A 21,197-nucleotide genomic window follows, 5' to 3' on the forward strand; every position below is an offset into this window, starting at 1 on the left:
CTATAAATGAAAGGTGTGGAGAAAGGATTATAGTTGACACAAATATAAATCAAATAACCGATTCCAGCATACGTTATAGCTATGTCACTATTTGTAATTGCAATATTTCTAAAAGGTCATTTAATCTCCTTTTGCACTGAAGAGAACAAGCAGTGGGAGTGTTTATTCCTTAAGAAGAGAATAAACTGCAGAGATTAAAAGTTTCCTTGAGTGTATCATCTTATTAAAAAGTACAAAGTTTCATGAACTTTCAACAAGACTGTGAAATAAATATGCCAGGCAGGTTGAGCCTATCCAAGTGAAAACAAGACAATTTGACATTTAGTGAGAGTCAATGAAAATATGAATTATTTAAAAGGAATTCATGATCCAGGTAGGAGGATTATAGACTCTACAGTATTTTAGAATAACGCTAGTTTCTAGCAGGGTCTATAAAACAGCTCCAAACTAGAGGGGATGGAGTATGCTGTTTTCCATTCTCTTCTCTACTTCCGTCACTGGGGAGAAGATACACAGGTCACAGGTCTGAGAAGCGTGCATTAAAGCACACTTGCTAGGCTGAGCACTGGAATGGTGCGGGCTGGTGTGACAATGAGGCCTATGTCTTCTTGAGCCCTCCCAAAGCCCTTCATCTCAAGGGCTAGAAATCTCGCAATCTCTAAACTAAAAGCAGCATTCAATCCCTGGTGTGTCTAAAGTGATGCTAGGAAAGATTCACAGATAGCAAGATGGGCCCATCCAGTCCCCAGCTTGACTTAGGAGTCTAAGTTACTCAGCTCTCCGCCCACACTGAGTCTGATGCCCACAGCTCAAGAGTAATGCTGGCCATTGAAATACAAAAGCTAAAGGAAAAACAGCATTCTCTCCGCCTACCTGCCTTCTACCTGGCCTACTTATCTGTGTATACACATCAACATGGAGACTGGGGGAGTCTGACAATGAAAGGAGACATAGTCATGAGATAGGGGTAGGACTGGTAACTCCCTCTTCCCCGAATCCAAAATACTTTATCACCAAAGAGTCCCTGAAATGACATTTATTGTTTTAAAAAGCATGGGTCTGGAATTAGATAGTGGTGATGGCTGAACAAGTTGGCGAATTTACTAAAACCACTGAACTGTACACTTGAAAAAAAAAAGGAAGAAAGCTTGAGCTGCATGAGTCCCACTCATAAACACTTAGACTTATTCTAAATGCTCAACTATTCCATTCTCTCAGACTATGGCACATGCCGTCACATTTTTTTCCTTCAGGAGATTTCCCTAAGAAGAGTTCTTTACAAAATATTGCACTTAATTTGAATCCAGGAGACTTTATGTCTTCTGAAAGAAAATGTACTCTCATGCCTTCCTGCTGCAGCAGATGGTGGGAGTGGCGGGACAAGGGGCTCAACAGCAGTTTCCATGAACATTGCTTACATCTTCTGCTTTGTTATATACACACAGACACAGATTTAAAGGAAAGTATCATCTGGGCTGAATGGTATGCCCCAAACAGGGATGTTAACATTTGAATGCTTTCAGCTCAGAGGCAGTGTGGGCATCCTAAGACCTACAAACTTAGGTTCAGTGAGATGTTAAGAGACAGGTGGCAGGCAGGCGAGGTGACTCACACCTGTAATCCCAGCACTTTGAGAGGCCAAGGTGGGTGGATCATGAGGTCAGGAGATCGACACCATATTGGCCAACATGGTGAAACTGTGTCTCTACTAAAAATACAAAAAATTAGCTGGGTATGGTGGCATGCGCATGTAGTCTCAGCTACTCTGGAGGCTGAAGCAGGAGAATCGCTTGAACCCATGAGGCGGGGGCTGCAGTGAGCTGAGATCACACCACTGCACTCCAGCCTGGGCGACAGAGCAATACTCCATCTTAAAAACAAAACAAAACAAAACAAAACAGAGGCAGGTGGTAACTTTGGCTCAAACACTGGACTGATTTCATTCTTGCTTGCCTTTCACTTCCTGAAGAGGACTCTCTCAATCTTCATCCAGGTTGGTTGCTCCCACTAATCTAGCCGCCATTCAGTCACACCCAATGTCCTCTTTCCCTCATGTGTTCAGTGTTCCTACACCTCAGTGCACTTTATAGGCTATGGTTCTGTTGTCCTTCAAGGAAAGAACTGCAACATGACCATCATCTGTTTTCATTTCCTGAGTAAGCTTTGCAGTCCCTCACAGACCTGTGAATAAAATGAATCACATCTTCCAGGCGGGCTTACCACAATCAACATTTGCCAAAACAGCCAGGCAGGGTGGCTTGTGCCTGCAGTCCTGGCTAGTCGGGAGGCTGAGGTGGGCAAATCCCTTGAGGCAAGGAGTTTGCGACCCGCCTGGGAAGTAACAGCAGAACCCTGTCTCAAAAAATAAAAATAAAAAAAGATGTGCCAAAACACAAGCCTTCAGAGTAGTGCTCACAGGACTCCAAATTAATGTTAAAGTCACAGTCTGATGAGTGATTTGAAAACCTTGCTGCACACTCTGAAGGCTGGACGTTTGCTAGCCAGTTCACATAAAATCAGGTGTCGGTTGCCTGGGTATGAGAAGGAAAAAGCCCCATTCATAAATCCCTATGCCTTACCATTTAAAGTGTAACAATACCCCTCAGGTAGACTTGTTGGATAAACAGGTGTGTGGTAAGATTTCCATGTTACAGGGTCACACATGACTGACCGCTGCGGACACTGAGTACAAGATGGGACCTACGGTCACCTGGAGACAAGCGGGGTGGATCACACAGGGACCTGTGTTTCCATAGGCCACAGTGTTTCACACTGCCCAAGCCTGTGGTTCTTCATTCCCTGAATCATGCATATCCTTACTCTTTATAGGACTCACAGAAAACACAACCATTAGCAATCGTGAAGCTCAATTCTGACAAAGACTTAAGAGAGAGATCTCTTTTCTTCTGGATCACCCAATTATTCCAAGGTCTCAATATACAGAGGTTTACCACGCTGGGCTAGTCAGGTGGGCAGGAAATCGGTCTGATTAAGGCAGTGAGCAAGGTAGGAGAGCTCTCAAACAGATTCGTGTTAACCAAGTACAAGGACTGAGTCGGCGACTGCTCCCGAGTTAAGAGAACCGTAGTTATTTACATACACCACACAGCCCTAGTTTTTTTGCACACGAGTCAGCACAATCATTCATTGAAAAATTTGGTAGTATGCACAGAGTTTTCTTTAAAATCAAAACTTGAAAGGACTTGAAGGCAGGAACCAGTGGCTTCATCTTGGTATTATTATCCTCTCTATCGCACACAGGATATGGTCCCAGTTTTTACAAAATATAGCAAGGAGAGTCACGGCAAAGAAGGTGCCGAGGATGTGGCAGCGGCTCTTCATCATGGGTGAGACGAACTTCGCGATGGTAGACACACACACTAAGATGACTGTCATGAAGGCCAGGACCACGTTGATGCACTTCCCCAAGAGAACTTTAGCATTCACGGTGTCTGTCTGCAGAGCTTGCTGCTCCTGCTGGTGGAGCTCCAGCTTAGAAATGCGAGTCTGGCAGGATTCCAGGGCTTCCTGTGGGCAAGAGGGAGAGCAAGGGTCAAATGCTGTTGTGATCGTGAGCAACATGTGAGCGCTTGCTCAGCTGTACACAAAAGCCCCAGCTCAGAAAGCCCAAATGCCAGAGCAGCTGCGAATCCCCAGCTGATGATGATGGTGATAGACAAAGACGTGGAACAAGAATCTCCAGGCTCATTTTCTCCTGTTGTTCACAAATAGAAGAGCATGTGCATACGACCACAAAATATCACAAATGAGGAAGTATGGCTAAGTTTTTTTGACTTTACCTTCTTTGTTTTTGAGGCGGAGTCTTGCTCTGTCACCAGGCTGGAGTGCAGTGGTGCGATCTCAGCTCACTGCAACTATCGACTCTTGTGCTCAAGTGATTCTCCTCCCTCAGCTTCCTGAGTAGCTGGGACTATAGGTGGGGCTACAGCCTCCTGAGTAGCCGGCACTACCACGCCTGGGTAATTTTTGTAGTTTTAGTAGAGATGGAGGTTTCACCATGTTGGCCAGGCTGGTCACAAACTCCTAACCTCCCGGTCTATCTGCCTCTGCCTCCCATAATGCTGGGATTATAGGCATGAGCCATGCACCTGGCCAACTTTACCTTTTTTTTTTTTTTGAAACAGAATCTCACTCTGTCGTCCAGGCTGGAGTGCAGTGGTGCAATCTGAGCTCACTGCAACCTCTGCTTCCTGGGTTCAAGCAATTCTCCTGCCTCGGCCTCCCAAGTAGCTGAAATTATAGTTGTCCGTCACCACACCTGGCTACTTTTTGTATTTTTAGTGGAGACAGAGTTTTACCATGTTGACCAGGCTGGTCTCGAACTTCTGACCTCAAGTGATCTGCCCGCCTTGGCCTCCCACAGTGCTGGGATTATAGGCGTGAGCTGCCGTGCCTGGTCTGACTTTACGTATTTTTGAAATAAAGTGATATAAAATATCAGTGCCTGTTGGTGCCATCAGGGACCAAGCAGAGAAGGAGGGAGGTTCCACTTTGTGACTACTCCACCTTCAGCCAAGGAGTGTGTGGGATCTCCAATGGCCAGTCCTCATTTCCACAGCTCAAAGATTTTGTCCATCAGTTAGATTGCTGAAGGAAGGCGAGAGATGGGAGCGGAAGGGACCGGGGCTGAGTGTGGGGCAACTCTGCTTTCGCCTGCTCTCTGAACACGGTGTTACTCCGAGGCTATCTCCCTGGATCTCATCCACTCCAAGTCTTCAATCACTGAGACGTGGATGGCTACAAGTGTATCTCTAGGCCAGCCCTCTCTTCTGAGAGGAACTCAAAGATCCCTGTGCTGTGACATCTCCATCAGAGCTTCTTTAAAGTACCTCCAATGCAACATGTGCAAATGTGGCTTCATGTATCGCAGCTACCCAACGCCCGCAGTCAACCCTGCTCCCCTCCAGTGTCCCTCATCTCAGAGTACAGTACCACGGTCCACCCAGCTCCTCACACCAGAAGCCTGACAGGCATACCGGATACCTTTCTCAGCCAACCTGTCTCCCAGCCACGGAGGCAACATCCAGTTTCTAGCTCAACTGGTCCGGTTCTCTGCCCACCAGCACCCCGATCAAAGTCACCAGGATTTCTTGCCTGCAATAACTTTACACGAATTTCCCTGTACACCCTTTTGTTCCCCACCATCATGAATCCATTTTCCACACAGCAGCCCAAGGGGTCTTTTAAATGTGCATATTTGATGTCACTCCTTTTCATAAAACCTTTGCAATCTTTACCATGGCCTTCTGAGGCCTTGTAAAGCCCAGGTCAGCTACCCTCTCCTCCCTCACTGAATGACTTCATGCCAGCCCCTTGCCCTGTCACAGTGCTCTGGCCTTTTCCAAGTTCTTTTTTTCTTTTAAGAGACAGGGTCTCAACCCTGTTGCCCAGGCTAGGATGCAATGGCACTGTCATAGCTCACTACAGCCTCAACCTCTGGTCTCCTGCCTCCGCCTGCTGAATGACTGGAATTACAGGTGAGAGCCCCCACAACCAGCTTTATTCTAGGTTCTGAAAAGGAGCACAGACTCACCTCCGGGCTTCCGCACATTCAGTAGACTCTGCCTAAGGCGTGTGACTCCCCCACTCCCTCCTCTTCACCCGTGGATCTCCTACTCATTTTTCAGGTCTCACCTTGATTGCCACATCCTTGGGGAAGCCCTTCCTGATCCGTGAGATTAGGTCAAGTCTCCCTTCAGCTCTCCTCCCCAACCACGAGACAGAGGAGACATACACTGCCTGAGGACAGGAACTAGCTCATCTTGCATTTGCTGTCCTCTCCAGCACAAAGCCAGCGCCAGGCGTGCAGCAGGCGAATATGAAAGAGACAGCTGGGTGCCAGTGAGACAATGTGAGGCTGGACAGGCGCAGTGCCGCATGCCTGTAATCCCAGCACTTTGGGAGGCCAAGGTGAGTGGATCACTTGAGGTCAGGAGTTCTTTACGAAAACCCCATCTTTACTAAAAACAAAATACAAAAATTAGCAGGGCATGGTGGCACACGCCTGTAATCCCAGCTACTTGGGAAGCTGAGGCAGGAGAATTGCTTGAACCCAGGAGGCGGAGGTTGCAGTGAACTGAGATTGCACCACTGCACTCCAGCCTGGGCGACAGAGCGAGACTGTCTAAAAAAAAACCCCCAAGTCTGTTGGGTGAAAAGGACCTAACTAGAGGTAGTACAATGTGCCCCTCTCTGTTCTAACACATTTGCCAATCTGCATTTGCTCAATTAAAATACAGTCATCTTTTCGGGTTTTAAACAGGCATAATGGCTCCATGACTGATTTGCTTTTCTTCTGCTGAATAACTCTATGGGCCAAAGAACAGGTTCTCTGTTACTATAGTAACTTCTGTTATACTAGCTACCAACGAAAAGGGTAAAACTTCTTCAGATCTTCACATTCTAGAAAGCGCTGGCTTTCAACAATCACAGGCATGTACCTGAAATTATGCATTCTTCTCAACTACTTGGGTCCAAGGTTTCCTCCATTTTAGGCACAGCACAGAAAAAGTGATGGAGCAAGACAGAAGGCCAATCATATAGGCTAATCTGTGAATCTTTGATTATAAGATGAATTACATGTACAAATAGACCAATCTTAATTCTGTCTTACAACTACTGTCAGATTTTTTTAACCAAAAGAAAAATCCAAGAAAAGTAAGCATTGAATTGCAAGGAATTTTAGTCACAGCAGCCAGATGTATTCAGCTCCACAATTTTTGGAACTTCCTTGGGTCCACTAATTACCTTATTGGGGACGATGACCATAAAACGGTTATCCTGAAACAATTTTCAACTGGAAATTCAGTGTTTAAAATAATGACTCAGTTGTTTAAAACAACAAAACTCTTGCATCTCTGCAGGCAACAGCCTCCCTCATCCACAGCAGCCCCTTCCCTTTGTGTGACCCTGCCTATACGAACAAAAGAAATGACGTCAAAAGGCAACTGCTAGAAGGCCTGAGGGACATGGCTACTCCCAGATGTGATAAAAAGAAGGGTCAGTATTTATTGTTTGACTGTTTACTATGTGCCAGGCAAAGACTTCAATACTTTACATGACTATTCCATTTAACCCTCCTAACAACCTTTTGAGGCAGAGCTCTTTAACATTTCCATTTTATTGAGGAGGAAACTGAAGTACAGAGCACTAACTCATCCAGGGCCACACAGCAGAGGTGAGGGAGCCAGGATTCTAGCCATCATGACAGAGAAGGCACTCCACTCATTCACACAGATGTCCTCTTTGTACTTCTGAGTGAGAGGTGAAACCAGAAAACGTCAAAATGAACCTTTCTGGATGTTTAAGTTCCCTTTGTGTGGTCCCCTCTCTTTATCTGTCCTCTTCACCACTAATATGTTTCTTAAAACACAGAAGAACAATATTAACCCAAACTATCCCCTAAATAAGAAAACCATGTATTTAGATACCACCCAGTGACATCCGAAACATGTTCTAAAATAGAATGACTTAGTTAAGCAATTGTACTGTTCACTTGGCAACATTTTTATTTACTTGTTTTTTGGAGACAGGGTCTTGTTCTGTCGCCCGGACTGGAGTGCAGTGGTGTGATCACAGCTCACTGTAGCCACAAAATCCTCCCTCCTCAGCCTCTCAAGCAGCTGAGGTTATAGGCATGCCACCATGCCCAGCTATGATAATTAAAAAAAAACAATTTCTAATTATGTTGGCCAGGATGGTCCTGAACTCCTGGCTTCAACTGATCCTTCTACCTCAGCCTCCCAAAGTGCTGTGATTACAGGCATGAGCCACTGCAGCCGGCCCACTTGGCAACATTTAACATTTAAATGAGTTCAAGTTCTTTAGCCAGTGGTGAAGTGAAGTCTTCTAATCTAGAACAGGGCCAGAAACCTCCCAAGCGTCTTCTGTATTGTGGTCTCTGGGGGCAGAATTTCCTATCAGCTCTTATGTGCTGGTTCCCAGAATTGTCCAAGTAGGCATCTGGGATTAGCACAGGCTCAGGTCTCAACAGATTGGAATAAAATGTGGCCAGCTGAAACTCCAGCTCACACACTACGGGAGAAAGCGCTATCTTTATGTTTAATTTTCTCCTTTGTTAAGTGGGGTTTGGATTCACAGCCTTGTTTAGACCTTGTTTAGGCCACTTCCTAGAGCCGGAGAAAAAGGACTACTGTCCACAAAGAAAATCCATAAAAATGAAGCTGGGCATTGCTCCAAGAGTCTTTTTTTTTTTTCTTTTGAAACAGGGTCTCACTCTGTCACTCTCCGGGCTGGAGAGCATTGGCACAATCACTTTAACCCTGAACTCCTGGGCTCAAGCCATCCTCCTGCCTCAGACTCCTGAGTAGCTGGGACTATAGGTGCACACTGCCACACCCAGCTAATTTTAACAAGTTGTTTTTAGAGATGGGGGTCTCACTATGTTTCCCAGACTGGTCTCGAACTCCTGGCTTCAAGTGATCCTCCTGCCTCAACCTACCAAAGTGCTGGGATTACAGCTGTGAGCCACCAGCCCTGGGAAACATTTTTTAAGGCAATCAAGAAGCCTGGGGTTGTTTCTCTACATGCCAGGATCACATTAGGAAATACTGGAGCACAACTTAGTTTGTATTGATCCCATTATCCTTTCCTTCCATCCACCCAGATCCTACCCATTCCTTCCAGTCCCACCTTCTCTAGGACATTCAATTACATTCCTTCCATAAGGAGGATTTGCAAGACCTTGTTTAGGCCACTTAACCTCTCTGTGCCTTGGTCTCCTTATCTGAGAAGTGGGGATAATAGCAGTAACTACCTTAAAGGGTTACTGAGAAGTAAATGGCAAAAAAGAAACCTGTCAAGTGCTTTGCTATTATTGAGCACACAGTATGCACTGAATTGCTTTAACTTCTTACAAACACGAACACTATTATTTTACAGATGAGTGAATGGGCTCAAGTCTTACTCAGGGCCACACAACTGATGTGGCAGCCATGAGACTGAAAGCCAATGTTTTGCCACTAAATGACTGACTGCTCCCCCAGTCCACAGCTTGCTGGGCACCACATGGCTAAATTTCCGTGGCTCACAGAGTCCGTGTCGTGTTACTTGGCCCTTGTTTGTGCTGTCTTGAGGGATCTGGCAGTTGTGCTATCCCATGCTCTCCACCTAGACAATGAGCTTCTTGAAGGCAGGTTTGTCTCATATTTTTACATTTTACAGTTTTGGTGGTGATTGGCTTGGGGTGGATAATAAATACTTGTTAACTGATTTAGGCAGAAAGTATATTGTCTCTTAGCCAGGCACAGTGGCTCATGCCTGTAATTTCAGCACTTGGGAGACTAAGGTGGGCAGATCACTTGAGGTAAGGAGTTCGAGACCAGCCTGGCCAACATGGTGAAACCCCATCTCTACTAAAAATACAAAAAAATTAGCCAGGCGTAGTGGCTCCTGTAGTTCCAGCTACTCAGGAGGCTGAGGCAGCAGAATCACTTAAACCCGGGAGGCAGAGGTTGCAATGAGCTGAGATCACCCACTATACTCCAGCCTGGGCCACAGAGTGAAACTTGCCTCAAAAAAATAGAACATTGTTTTTTCACTTAGTAATGTCTATAACATGAGCTAGTGGGGTTAACATGGTAGAGAGAAAATGTTTGTGCAGAGAATACATTTTGTCCTATGTGCCAGAAATCCTCTAAGACTCAGGCATAAGCACTTAGTCTGTTAAATGAATTAAGGCCTGGGAAGAGCCCAGGCCTGTGTCTCATCACTAAGGGAAAGGTACCTGGATGTCCCGCGAGCGCTCGTAGGCCTGGTAGGCCACCTTTTCCTCAATGCTGGCCAGCTCCTGCTTCAGGTTGGCTGTCTCATGCTGATGCAGTTCCGTCAGGTCATGCAGCTGGTCCTCCAGTCGCTCATACCTTTAAAAGAGAGGAGCCGATTCCGAGTGTGACATTTCACAGCGCACTGCAGAACAATGTCCTTTTTATCTTCCTGGGCCAGTATCTTTTGGCTTGCTCTCATCCCCTGATGGGCTCTTTTTCCAAAAGAGTAAGGCTTGCTGTGGGAAATGTGCTTTTGGAGAACACTGACTCCCAGATCTGAAAAGACCCAGTCTCTGGGGTCTTGACTCTTTGTCCTTGCCACTGAAGGTGCACATGGGTCAGATTAGCAGCTTAGCTAACTGCAGTGACCTCAAGATAGAGCTTGTCAGCTGACGCATTTGCCAGGGCCAGGCGGACGACAGGGCTCTGTGGCAACCTGCTAAATGAGGGCCAGGACCTCTGGTGTCTGTGGTGCCTTCTCCCTCTTCTGCCCTGACACTGCTGTTGGGGTTCATGGCCAGAACGCTCACAGGGAAAACACCATGCGTTTAGTATCACCTTCTACTCTGGCGCCAACTCTACTATCTCCCAGCACGCACACATGCACTGATTATGGATTTCAACTCTTGGAACTTAAGTGACAATACAAAATTAAGGTTATTACAAAATATAGATGGTTCATCATGTGGTGTTTCCAAATGTCCAAATCTAAAGGAACAGAAATACAAAGATTCTCATTCCTGTGTCCTGTCCCTCTCACTGAAGATGATTCTTCTCATATTTAAAACCTCGGCCGTGCGCGGTGGTGGCTCACACCTATAATCCTAACACTTTGGGAGGCCAAGGCAGGTGGATCACCTGAGGTCAGGAGTTCGAGATCAGTCTGGCCAACTTGGTGAAACCCCGTCTCTACTAAAAATACAAAAGTTAGCTGGGCATGGTGGCATGTGCCTGTAATTCCAGCTACTTGGGAAGCTGAGATGGGAGAATCGCTTGAACCCAGGAGGTGGTGGCTGCAGTGAGCCGAAATCATGCCTTTGCACTCCAGCCTAGGTGACAGAGTGGACTCCATCTCAAAAAACAGGAGTAAAAACAACAGCAAAAAACAAAACAAAAACCTCATACTGTGCGTTGTGAAACAGGATGCACTGTTTGGAGAAGATGCATTCATTAGCCTGAAATGACTGATCAATGCCAATTTCAGATGCTTACATAGGTCACCTGGTAGAATCATTTTATAAAGGAGACCAAAAAGCTTCATCCAGATTTAATGTTTATTCTCAGGCATGACTTCTCAGATGTCAAATGCTGCTACTGCTATGAATAAGTCTTTAAAGGTCTCTTCAGTAATACAGGAAGTAACTGTGTCACACGGGTCACAAACGTAACCACAGGACAGACACAAACAGAAACCATCCTGAACTCACATAAATGGGGATCTGTAACTTGAGAGAAAATGTACATCTAAAAAGTGCTATATCCTAGACTGTTTGGATAGAACTGATGTTCATACTCTGGAAAAGCTGTGACTTAAAAATATTTCTTGTGTAAAAGATTCCAGAGATACATATAGAAAAAAAAATTTTGTTTCATAAAATAATTGAAAAGGCCCCATTTCTAAATCAATACAGACACAAAATCATACATCAATTATAACACAATATGTAAGCTAAATTTAAACTTTTAATGTTATAGTTTGTAATAGGCATTTTACCATTTTATCTACATTTTAAGAAGTTAATGTATTGTTAATGTTCACTAAAAAATTTTTGAAGTATCTGTTTATTAGAAAAATGGGGAGAATTACCTTATATTTGGGCTTACACACTTTTTATTAATAAGCTATAAGCCCCTAAAAGCCAGCCTACAAAACATCTACTTTTAAAATTAGCTAATACAAGCCACAAGGTTTCACTGTATACTTTAATCTTAAGATGACTTTGGAAAGTTCTTCATTTAGAGTAAAAAGTTTAATGAGCAAAGTACAAAACATGAAAAAATATATATTACATAAGGCTGTCAAGATTGATATACCAAATAAAATAACTTTGTTGGGTAATGAACTAGTGTTTTTCACTTGATAATTGTTAGGGATGGAAATCAAATACAGATCTCTGAATTAGCGTAATGACACTATAACAGAAGTCTACTGAATCAGAATCTTAGGACGCACATGAGTTGTTGCCTGTAACTGATATTTTAAGGGACCCACCACACATATATCCTTCTCTAAACTGTCAGCTAAAAGACACAAATTATAAAACTTAGCATCATGATGGATGGGAATTGTTGGGTATCCCTTATCCGAAATGCTTGGGATCAGGAGTGTTTCAAATTTTGATTTTTTTTTTCAGATTTTGAATATTTGTGTATATGTAATGAGACACCTCAGGGATACCTAAGTCTAAAAACAAAATTCATTTGCTTCCTATGCCGCATGTACACGTAGCCTGAAGGTAATAGTGTGCCATATTTTAAATAATTTTGTGCCTTGAGTTTGTGTTATTTATGTGTAGAATTTTCCACTTGTGGTATCATGTTGACACTCCAAAAGTTTCGGATTTTGGAACATTCTGGATTTCAGATTTTCGAATGAGGGATGCATAAATACATTAGGGATGTATTGATCACTAAATGCCTTTTATTCCATATCTATATTTAGTGAAAATACAACAAGCAGACAATCTCTCTGCAGTAACATGCATCTAAAAGAATGCCACACCTATTACGCTCCCACTAAAATTAAAAATTAAAAAAAAAAATGCCACCAATCAAACACTTTGAAATACCTGTATCTCTCCTCCTGCAGGGTCTGAGAAATAAAACCATATTCTCTCTTAAACTGCACCTTCAGCGCCTCGATGTCCTCGGCCAGCTGAGCTTGGGTATCCTTGATCTCCCTCAGTTCCTCCAGGATCACGGCGAGCTTCCCCTGGCTATCCAGTGTGCTGGCTCCACCAGCCCCGAAGGACTGGTTTCCGTTACTGTCGGCCGAGCCTGATGTGCCACTTGAACACTCATCATCGCTGCCATACTTGGGTTTGTTGACGATGGTAGCGCTGCCCCCGTAGGCCCTGGCACTCGCCTCTGGCCTAAACTCCTCTAAGGAATTTTTCAAGTGAGCGATGTTGTCAGCGCTGCCAAATTTATTCCGGATCAGGTTGGCAAACTCTCTGGACTTACTGAAAACAAACACAGGTGGAGTGAGTGATACCCCTGGCATGCCCGATTTACTGCTCTCCATGCAATGGGGCGCAGTTCGAGATTTCACGTGGGCATCTTTCAAAGAGCGGTGAATGTCCTTCAGGTGGTCTTTGGAAAGGTCCTTTGAGCTCCTGGGGGCTCCATTCTGCTCTATCTCTCTGAGCTTTCGATGATACTGCTCTAACTTCTTCTGCAGCTGGGCGATGGAGTGGGCTGATTTCTGATTCTTCTTCTCAAAGACTTGCTTGATACGTCCCGCCTGCTGCTTGTCTGCACTGTTAACTAGTTTCAGATACTCTGCAACGTTCCCATCACGTGATGTTTGCTCAATTTTTATCTGCTCCGTTACCTTTAGAATTTTTTGCTTCAGGCTGTCTGCAGTGAGTTTGACCTTGTGGAAGTCCAGGATGCCATCAGGTACGTCAAAGTTGAGGTTGGTGTCTGACCCCCCTCGGCGTATGTTCAGGGGCAGGCTTAAGGTATTCATGTCATGACGTTCTACCTGAAAGAGACAGGAAAGAAGCACGTTAAAATCTGAAGTCAAAGAGATGATTACTGTGATAGAATCTGTGCACATACGAGATACATACATTAAGTCCCAGATTTTCAAACTCCAAGTGTCACAGGATAAAACCCCCCTGCTGTCCCCTCAAGTTGAACATAGGGGCAGCCTGGCTCCTTCCCGCATCCATCCACACTAAGTGGCTGTGAGATTCAGATCTCCCAGGCTACCCACTTTCTTCTGTGATGAGACGGTAACTTGGTTCCCAGGGTAGAAAACGCAAAATACAATGATGTCACCAATCAGTCCTGGTCTCCCAAAGTGCCCAGGTAACTAGAATGCCTGCCACGCCTCATTCATTGGGAACTTCACCACTATAGGGAATGCATCCTATGCAGAACTCACTCACTTAATAGACAGAGAATCTTTCAAAAAGGAAGATAGGGAAAAAGATACCAGCAGGTACATCCATCAATACAAGAACATTATTTTCTTAATGGAATAATTAAAAAGATGTGACAGAATAATACGGTACAAGATTAACTTTAACAATTGGGTAAAACAACAGTATTTAGAAATGGAAACAACTCCAAACCACACCACAGTGATTAAAAATGATAATAAACAAATAAATAAAGAGCCAGGCATGGTGGCTCACGCCTATAATCCCAGCACTTTGGGAGACTGAGGCAGGTGGATCACCCGATGTTGGGAGTTTGAGACCAGCCTGGCTAACATGGTAAAACCCCATCTCTACTAAAAATATAAAATTAGCTGGGCATGGTGGTGGGTGCCTGTAATCCCAGCTACTCGGGAGGCTGAGGCAGGAGAATCACTTGAACGCAGGAGGCGGAGGTTGCAGTGAGCTGAGATTGTGCACTGTACTGCAGCCTGGGCAACAGAGTGAGACTCTGTCTCAAAAAAAAAAAAAGAAAAGAAAAGAAAAAGAACAAAAGAAAAATATGATGAAATTAAGACCACATGGGCCATTTACAGAAAAGAACTGCAAGGTAGCATTGAGCCTCCTGGTGAAGGGGGTGGCAAGTTTGCACTCTGAAAGGAAAAGGCAGAAGTAGACCGTGTGTCAGGATCTAAGGATGCCTCTGCATGCTTCACTACCATGCCAGACAAAGGACACGCTAAATTCATTAACATGCAGGAACCGAGGGTTAGGCCAGAACTTGTATCCAAGTCATCCCAACTGTAATCCTCTTTCCATGTCAGTTCACTCTACTGTTGATGTCCCCAGAGGATGAAAAATGGTTCAAACACAATCTCCAAACAAGTCTTAAGATCTAAACTGAAGCATCTCATTTGTCAAGTTAATAACCCTTTGATTAGAATAATGCCTTGATACAAAGTCTTAATAGAAATCAAATGAGAAGCAAGACAATATTCAGCATGTTACCTTTTTTTAAGTGACTGGTAGGCTGACAGCAAAAAAAAAAAAAAAAAAAAAAAAAGTAAAAAATCAACGAATCTCACACTGAGTGATATGGTTCGGATCTGTGTCCCTATCCAAATCTCAGGTTCAATTGTAATCCCCAGTGTTAGAGGTGGGGCCTAGTGGGAAGTGACTGAATCATGGGGGTGGATTTCTTATGAATGGTTTAGCATCATCCCTCTGCTGCTGTTCTCACAGTAGTGAGTCCGCCTGAGATCTGGTTCTTTAAAAGTGTGTAGCACCTCCCCTCTCTTGCACACACGCTCCTGCTTTCACTATGGTAAGTGCCTGCTTCTGCTTTGCCTTCCACCATGAGTAAAAGCTCCCTGCAGCCTCCCCAGAAGCAGACAAAGCCATGCTTTTTTAATTTTTTAATTAAAAAATTAAACTCTTTTTTTTTGAGATGGAGCTTCACTCTTGTTACCCAGGCTGGAGCACAGTGGCACGATCTCAGCTCACCGCAACTTCCGCCTTCTAGATTCAAACGATTCTCCTGTCTCAGCCTCCCGAGTAGCTGGGATTAAACACATGGGCCACCACACCTGGCTAATTTTGTATTTTTAGTAGAGACTAGGTTTCTCTATGTTCATCAGGTTGGTCTCGAACCCTCAACCTCAGGTGATCCGTCCACCTCAGCCTCCCAAAGTGCTGGAATTACAGGCATGAGGCACCGCGCCCAGCTAAACCTCTTTTCTTATAAATTATCCAGTCTCAGGTACTTCTTTATAACAACGTGAGAACAGACTAATACACTGAGTGATCCAGACCCAAATATGGACCATACCCAGCAATGAGCGTTAACACTTCACCACATAATAAATCCTGCCCTGTGCCCTATTCCAGAGGAGAGAGCACAGCAGCAGAGTGGGACACCATCCCAGATGCGCAGGCCAGGTCTCCTCCACAACTTACAAACGCTCATTGGCATTAGTTCTTGGCCCCTCTCTTCCAGTGTACAATTTTGTCATACATGAGTGACACTGGTTGCTTTATCTGGCAAAGGAGCACCATATAGAAAAAGCTGGAAGGAAGTAAATGCCCCATCACAAGACTAGAAAACAAGATATATGAAAAAAGGATAAAGGAGTTGTGACTTCACCTGGTCAAGTGGGAAGGATGGGGATGAGGAATAAAAATGTACAATAATCTTTAAATCCTAGAGGGTTGACTACAGGAAGCTCAAGGAATCTATGTACCTGTGGCTCCTTAGTGGACCCAAACAGGAACAGGTTCAAATGATAGCAAGAGAGAACGCACAAAACTTAGAAAATGTTCATTTTGGGTAGATGGGTAATTAATGGTAACTGTACAATCACTGAGGCTAGAAATTTGACTTTACTGGAGATAATTATATCTGATTATGCTTGTCTACATCTTAGAAACTTCCTTTGGCTTCATAATGCCTGCTAAATGAAATAATATAACCGGGTGTATCATTTCATTTGGCAGGCATTAGGAAGGGCCTTATAGGACTATAAGGCCTTAGCCCACCTTTCAGGCCTCACCCTGCACCTGAAGGACACCTTAAGAATATCTTTAAGTGGGCTGGGTGCGGTGCCTCATGCTCATAATCTTAGTACTTTGAGAAGTCGAGGCAGGCAGATCACGTGGTCAGGAGTTTAAGACCAGCCTGTCCAACATGGTGAAACCCGTCTCTACTAAAAATACAAAAATTAGCTGGGTGTGGTGTCGTGCACCTGTAGTCCCAGCTACTTGGGATCCTGAGGCAGAAGAAATGCTTCAATCTGGGAGGTGGAGGTTGTGGTGGGGCGAGATCATGCCACTGCACTCCAGCCTGGGGGACATAGCAAGACTCTGTCCGCCCCCCCCCAAAAAAAAATCTTTAAGTGAACCATACAACCTAAATTCTCAGAATATATATGAATTTCCTATGGATTTTGTCATATGCATGATGTTCACAATGCCTGCCCATCTACTCATGTTCATTGAAATCCTACACATTCTTTAAAACCCATTTCAAATGCCCCTTCTGCCATGAAGCTCTTCCTAGTCCCAGTGGAACGCCTCTCTCTTCTCTGACATGCCTGTTGCTCTGTGCTTGTCTTGTGGCACTGCCTGGCTCCTCCTTTTATCACCACCCATGCACTTTAACCCCCTGTAGACTGCGAGCTCCTTCTGGGAGGTATGATGTCATTAGCTGTACACAGCTTGAAGTTCTAGTACTTCCCTAGGAGGCTGTCAATAAATGTTTGTCTACTGAACAAAAGTGTCATCATTCTTTATTCCAAGGAGTCTACACTGGAATCATTTAAGACACATTTCTATTGAGCCAAAAAATAACCTCAGAAGTTCTGCTTGCACAGGGCGTGGTGGCTCACGCCTGTAATCCCAGCACTTTGAGAGGCTGAGGTGGGAGGATCATGAGGTCAAGAGATCGAGACCATCCTGGCCAACATGGTGAAACCACGTCTCTGCTAAAAATACAAAAATTAGCTGGGTGTAGTGGCCTGTGCCTGTAATCTCAGCTACTCGAGAGGCTGAAGCAGGAGAATTCCTTGAACCTGGAAGGTAGAGGTTGCAGTGATCTGAGATGGTGCCACTGCACTCCAGCCTGGTGACAGAGCGAGTCTCTGTCTCAAAAAAAGAAAGAAAGAAAAAAAAATGTTCTGCTTGCCTAGCCCTGACAATTCCAGGTGAAGATGGTTTTCCAATATCTGGATAATAAATCCAGCACCATGTGAAGCTGATTCAATGAAACAGAGGTCTTTTCCCGAGTATCAATGTGCAAAAAGATACACAAATATAAATAAGGACTTCTAAACTTTAATCGAAGCACAATTTACGCTTAGAAAAGAGTACATTTAATAAGTACAAAGTAAAATAAATACTCAAATTTTTACAAACTGAACACACTGTTAGCAGCAGCCAGTTAAAGAAATCTAACAGAGCCTCCTTTGTGCCCTTGTTCAATCACAACTACATCACCCCCACCTCCAGGGGCAACCCCGATCCTCACTTCAAACAGCATACATTAGTTTTGCCTGTTGTATACATGTAGTTTTCTTGTCATTTTTCACTCTGCACTGTTTGTGAGTTTCGTAAGAACTTGTTTTTGCCCTCCTGGAGCTCACAGGTCAGATTATTTAAAATCTGGTTGGCATCCCCTATTGAGAAGTCCACAACAACATCTAAAGGTAGAAAGGTTTTTATTCTTTACCAAACCACACAGTAAGTCAACACCTGTTCTTACTCCTTTAATTCTCAGCTGCCCCAGGGCTGGCCATCCAACTCTGAGTCACAGTGCAAAGCCTCATGCTCTCACAGACCTCTGGTTACAGGACAGCGTCGTATGCACGGGAATGTTTATGCATAGATCGCCAAATGACTTTTGGCTTACTTTAAGATTTAACAATGCTTGGCATGTTCTCAAGAGTCCAGATTGGAGAAGGCCACAGCATTTAAAGCCCGAAATCAATCAATCTTACTGCTTGTCAGTAAAAATGTCTGATGAGGGTATAAAGTTGGAACTAATGCTGGGCTGTACCTTTTGCCCTTTTATAACCCTAGCACTGCACGGCATGATTGAGGGACAGCTGTACCCATCACTGTTAGATGCCTGTAAATTCCCTGAACACACTGAAATTACGTGTATGTGCTAGAAGAAAGCTGTCAGGGTCATCACCCTCTGTTTAATCCAGACTTGGCACTGACCCTATACAACAAACTATACAATGCAGCTTGGCTTCAGGGTTAGGATGTAGGGAGGACAAAGGTTTCTGATTATCTAGACTCAACGTACACTATGTGGGTCAGGACACTGTGTTCCTTTGGTTACTGACATATACTAGCTACGCGTTCTTGGGTAAATTGAGTCCTATCTATGGGCTTCCGTTTCTGAATCTACAGAACAAGTAGACAGAACCAAACAACTCAGAACCAATACTGCACAATTCTATCAAATGTAATCCAAGCTATTGTTACTGTGAGACAGTACTGCTTCATAATAAGACCGAGGGCTCTGCAAACAGACTGCTTTGGTTTCTATCTTGGCACCGCTATTAAGAGCTGTGTGACCTTGGAGAAAGGTCACACAGACTTAGCCTCTCTGTGTCTCAGCTTCTCTTCTGAAAATGGAGACAATGATTCTTCAAAGAGTTGTAAGGAATAAATGAGAAAATGTATATAAACTGTTCACCTCTTCAAGTGTGACCCCCTGGCACACTGAATGGTTTCAACAAATGCTTGTTACTGTTATCCTAATTTCATTCTAAAATGTACCCAAATTCAATTTCATTTAAAAATGTATGTAAAAACTGAAAGGGAAACAAACTCCAAAGTGTTAACAATGCTGACCTTTGCACCGTGGGGTTATGTGAGGTCATTCTTTTGTATTTTCAAGTTTTTAAAAAATAAAATGTATTACTGTTTTGGCGGAAAAGGTTTTGCTTCTAAGGATGACCACTAGCTTCTTTCAGTTCTTGCAGAATTACTTGGCTGTTATTACTTTAGATGAAAGGCAGAACCGCCTAGTGAAACGCCACTCCTAATTGTGTTTTCTTTCCGACAGCGGAGACATTTCCACTGTCACCCCAATGCTCTAGAACAAAGGCTGAGGAAAAGCCTGCGTCAAAATCTGACCCTGCACCACCTCTGCAATGAACCAGGCCTCCCGTACAGCACCCCAAGTCAGCTCACCTTACCGGACGCAGGCACAGAAACTCAGTCTTCCCCAGCGCTGCTCGGACATACTTGGCAGGCTTCGCAGAAGGCTGTCTCCTAACACACTCTGTATTTACCCGCTAAAGCTCCAGAGGGAGATGAACCAAAAGGGAAGGGTACCAACACAGAGGCATGCCACCCAACCCCCAACAAACAGAACCAGGATGGGGGGCTCCTGTGGATCCCAGAAGGACAGGGACTGTGGCACGAGTCTTCTGAGGTTCTGGAGGCTACAGAGTGACCAGAACGTGCAGGGATGCAGAGCTGTCAGAACAATGTGACAGACGACAACTGCCTGCTTAGTCTCAAGGCTGAATACAATGAACCTTTGCTTAAAGAAAGGCTGTTTGAGCTCAGACATTATTAAGAAAGGGTCAGATTGTTCCTGGCATTTCCAAGGCAACAGGTATTTCCAAGTACGTGTAAGTGAAGACTTAGGCACAGGTCCACAAGAACCTGCATGTTCAATACCTGAAGGCTTTTAAAAGTCTTTATGGCCTTGGTATGTAAGTCAATATCACTGACATTTTTTTTACTATTAATTATTTTAGCTGAACTCTATTCCAGTTCTAGAGTCTAGGCCAACCTTGTCCAACCCATGGGCCAGGATGGCTTTGAATGCAGCCCAATACAAATTTGTAAACCTTCTTAAATCAGTATGAGATTTTTTTTTTTTTTGAGACAGTCTCACTCTGTCACCCAGGCTGGAGTAGAGTGGTGCAACCTTGGCTCACTGTAACCTCTGCCTCCTGGGTTCAAGCGATTCTCCTGCCTCAGCCTCCCAAGTAGCTAAGGCTATGGGCACTTGCTACCACACCCAGCTAATTTTTGTATTTTCAGTAGAGATGGGATTTCACCATGTTGGCCAGGCTGGTCTGCAACTCCTGATCTCAGGTAATCTGCCTGCCTTGACCTCCCAAAGTGCTGGGATTACAGGTGTGAGCCACCACGCCTGGCCAATATGAGACTTTTTTTGCAATTTTTTTAAAGCTCATCAGCTATTGTTAGTGTATTTTATGGAAGAAGACAATTCTTCTTCCAATATAGCCCAGGGACGCCAAAAGACTGGAAACCTCTGGTCTAGGCTGCTTCCATGATATGCCACCTAGAACATGCTAGGCTTTGCCATGGTATTAATGTCAAAATCTCAGTGGCTATAAAAGAAAGGTTTATTCCTTGCAAATGCTAAAAAGTTGGCTGTGAGTCGGTGGAGAGACCCAGGTAATGCTGGAGCCACTACCATCTGGACGTTCTCTAAAAGAGACACTTTTTCCACTCATTACACTGGCCCTACCTAACTTCTAGGAGACAGGGAAGTATAATCCTATTACAAGCCCAGGAGGTAAAATATCATGAAAGTACCTTACTTGTTAAAAACTCTCTCTGGGGTAGGTTCTACTATAATTACTATTTTATAAACTAGTCACAGAGAAGTAAATTGCCTGCAGGTATGCAGCTAGTAACCAGCAGAGCCAGGCTGGAAATTCAGGATGTCTGTCTCCAGAGCCTACATGCCTAACAATGACTGAATACTTTTATTGTGAGTCAGGCACTGCGCTGA

The 21,197-nt window shown here is 44.3% G+C and overlaps 1 protein-coding gene across 8 annotated transcripts in view; it reads right to left on the bottom strand.

The window, feature by feature from the left end:
• TMCC3 (transmembrane and coiled-coil domain family 3) overlaps window positions 1-21,197 on the bottom strand; it is a 373,454-nt gene that overhangs the window by 58,893 nt on the left and 293,364 nt on the right. For 5 of the 8 annotated variants that reach the window (XM_032298059.1, XM_032298078.1, XM_032298053.1 and 2 more), the window contains 3 exons: window positions 12,596-13,512; window positions 9,767-9,902; window positions 2,504-3,528 (listed from right to left, as the gene is read on the bottom strand). In XM_032298059.1, the coding sequence (XP_032153950.1) occupies window positions 3,226-3,528; window positions 9,767-9,902; window positions 12,596-13,512 (1,356 nt within the window). In that variant the 3' untranslated portion in view covers window positions 2,504-3,225. Of the gene's footprint in view, window positions 1-2,503; window positions 3,529-6,105; window positions 7,275-9,766; window positions 9,903-12,595; window positions 13,513-19,612; window positions 20,275-21,197 lie in introns of those variants that run through there. The other 3 variants (XM_032298087.1, XM_032298095.1, XM_032298101.1) reach the window with 3 other exon arrangements.

This window comes from Sapajus apella, unplaced genomic scaffold (assembly GCF_009761245.1).
Source record: "Sapajus apella isolate SASKATOON/1434 unplaced genomic scaffold, GSC_monkey_1.0 scaffold2, whole genome shotgun sequence".
Lineage (NCBI taxonomy): Eukaryota > Metazoa > Chordata > Mammalia > Primates > Cebidae > Sapajus > Sapajus apella.